The sequence below is a fragment of the Aplysia californica genome, unplaced genomic scaffold (genome assembly GCF_000002075.1).
Source record: "Aplysia californica isolate F4 #8 unplaced genomic scaffold, AplCal3.0 scaffold00493, whole genome shotgun sequence".
In the NCBI taxonomy this organism is placed as follows: Eukaryota; Metazoa; Mollusca; class Gastropoda; order Aplysiida; family Aplysiidae; genus Aplysia; species Aplysia californica.
This window is the reverse complement of record NW_004797763.1, coordinates 8992-10393: the sequence shown is the minus strand read 5'-3', so window position 1 is coordinate 10393 and position 1402 is coordinate 8992. Positions and strand designations below refer to the sequence as shown.

At 41.7% G+C, this 1402-nt stretch overlaps 1 protein-coding gene across 1 annotated transcript in view; it reads left to right on the top strand.

Annotated features, from left to right (window-relative positions):
* The window catches only part of LOC101859727 (CCN family member 2), a gene marked incomplete at its 5' end in the record, with an annotated part of 18746 nt that extends 17783 nt beyond the window's left edge, over positions 1–963 (top strand). The window contains 1 exon segment of the mRNA XM_013086705.2: positions 452–963. Within this exon segment, the coding sequence (XP_012942159.1) occupies positions 452–697 (246 nt within the window).
* Positions 964–1402: the final 439 nt, after the last annotated feature.

Sequence of the window (1402 nt, the reverse complement as noted above, 5' to 3'; positions counted from 1 at the left end):
TTGGGGGGGGGGTGATAAATGAAGACTCGAAAACAGACGAACAACGTCTTGCAAATAATATTGGTCGAATAACACTAGGCAGGCAGGTCAATGATGACCGCTTCCTAAAATATCGTAACTATGTCAATAAACTGTGAAACTATCTACAATCTACAGTTCTGTTCCCTTTCACGTCGAACCCTTTGAAATATTTGAGAAATAACTTGAAAAACTCGACGAAAAAGGTAACTAGACGAAGAAAGTCACTTCCAAAACTCGACGAAGAAGGTAACTTAAAAAAAATAGACGAAGAAGGTAACTTGAAAAACTAATTTGGAAAACTAGGCATAGAGGGCGGCTAACTTCAAAAACTAGACAAAAAAAGGTAATTAGAAAAAAAAAAAAACAAAGCGAGTAACTTGAAAATCCAGACGAAAGGCTATTTTTTTTAAATTTCATTTTCAATCCCCAGTGCTCGGGAGGCGTGCGGAAAACGTTCAACTACATGTGGATCAAGAAGTGCCGCTGTGACCAAGTGTGCTACAAGAAAGGCCCCAACAAGAAGCGACGCATGCGCAGAAGGCGATTCCGGAACCGCGAGAAAAGGCGCCGTCTGCGAGGCAAAGACAAGAAGAAACGTAACAAGAGCTTCAGTAGGAGGAGGGCGATGAGGCGCAGGGCGAGGAGGAGGATGAGGAAGATGCAGAGAGAGGAATAGTTAGAGGGAGGGGGAAACTTGGCTTGGAGGATGACCAGGCTTGGAGAGATGGTCGCTCGTCTTACTGGAGAAAAGACAGATGTAGATTCACTTTTATAAAGACGTGTTATGGAGGAGAAGGATAGACAGATAATAACAGACAATTAATATGCTGTCACGATGATGCAGATTTTATTTAAAGACACACGAATTCATTAAAGAGTACAAGAAAGTGTGGAATTGCTAAGAGATGTACACTCACTCCAACGCAAGGAAACGTTGTCAAAGTGAAATACACGTTAACGCACGCGTACATGCACACACAACTACACACACGCAGACGTACATACACACACACACACACACACACACACACACACACACACACACACACATATATATATATATATATACACGCACAAACACATACAGAGACATTACACAATACACGTTATTTATAGTACATGTATATCTTCCAAGTCCTCAGCCTTGGTGATTTCGAAATAAGACATACCCTCAATATCTACGAGAGAGTAATTTGAGGGCTGTGGAGGTGATTCAAAAGATCACGGATTTGACGACAAGAGAGTGTTTCTGTACTCAAAAACGCTTTAAAAACCTCTGCTTGGATAGTTTATGGCCACTGGCGATATACATTAAAACTTGTGATGCAAACCGCGATCTCCAGAAAGCGGCTACGTGTTTTAGTGAACTCTCTGGGAAGCC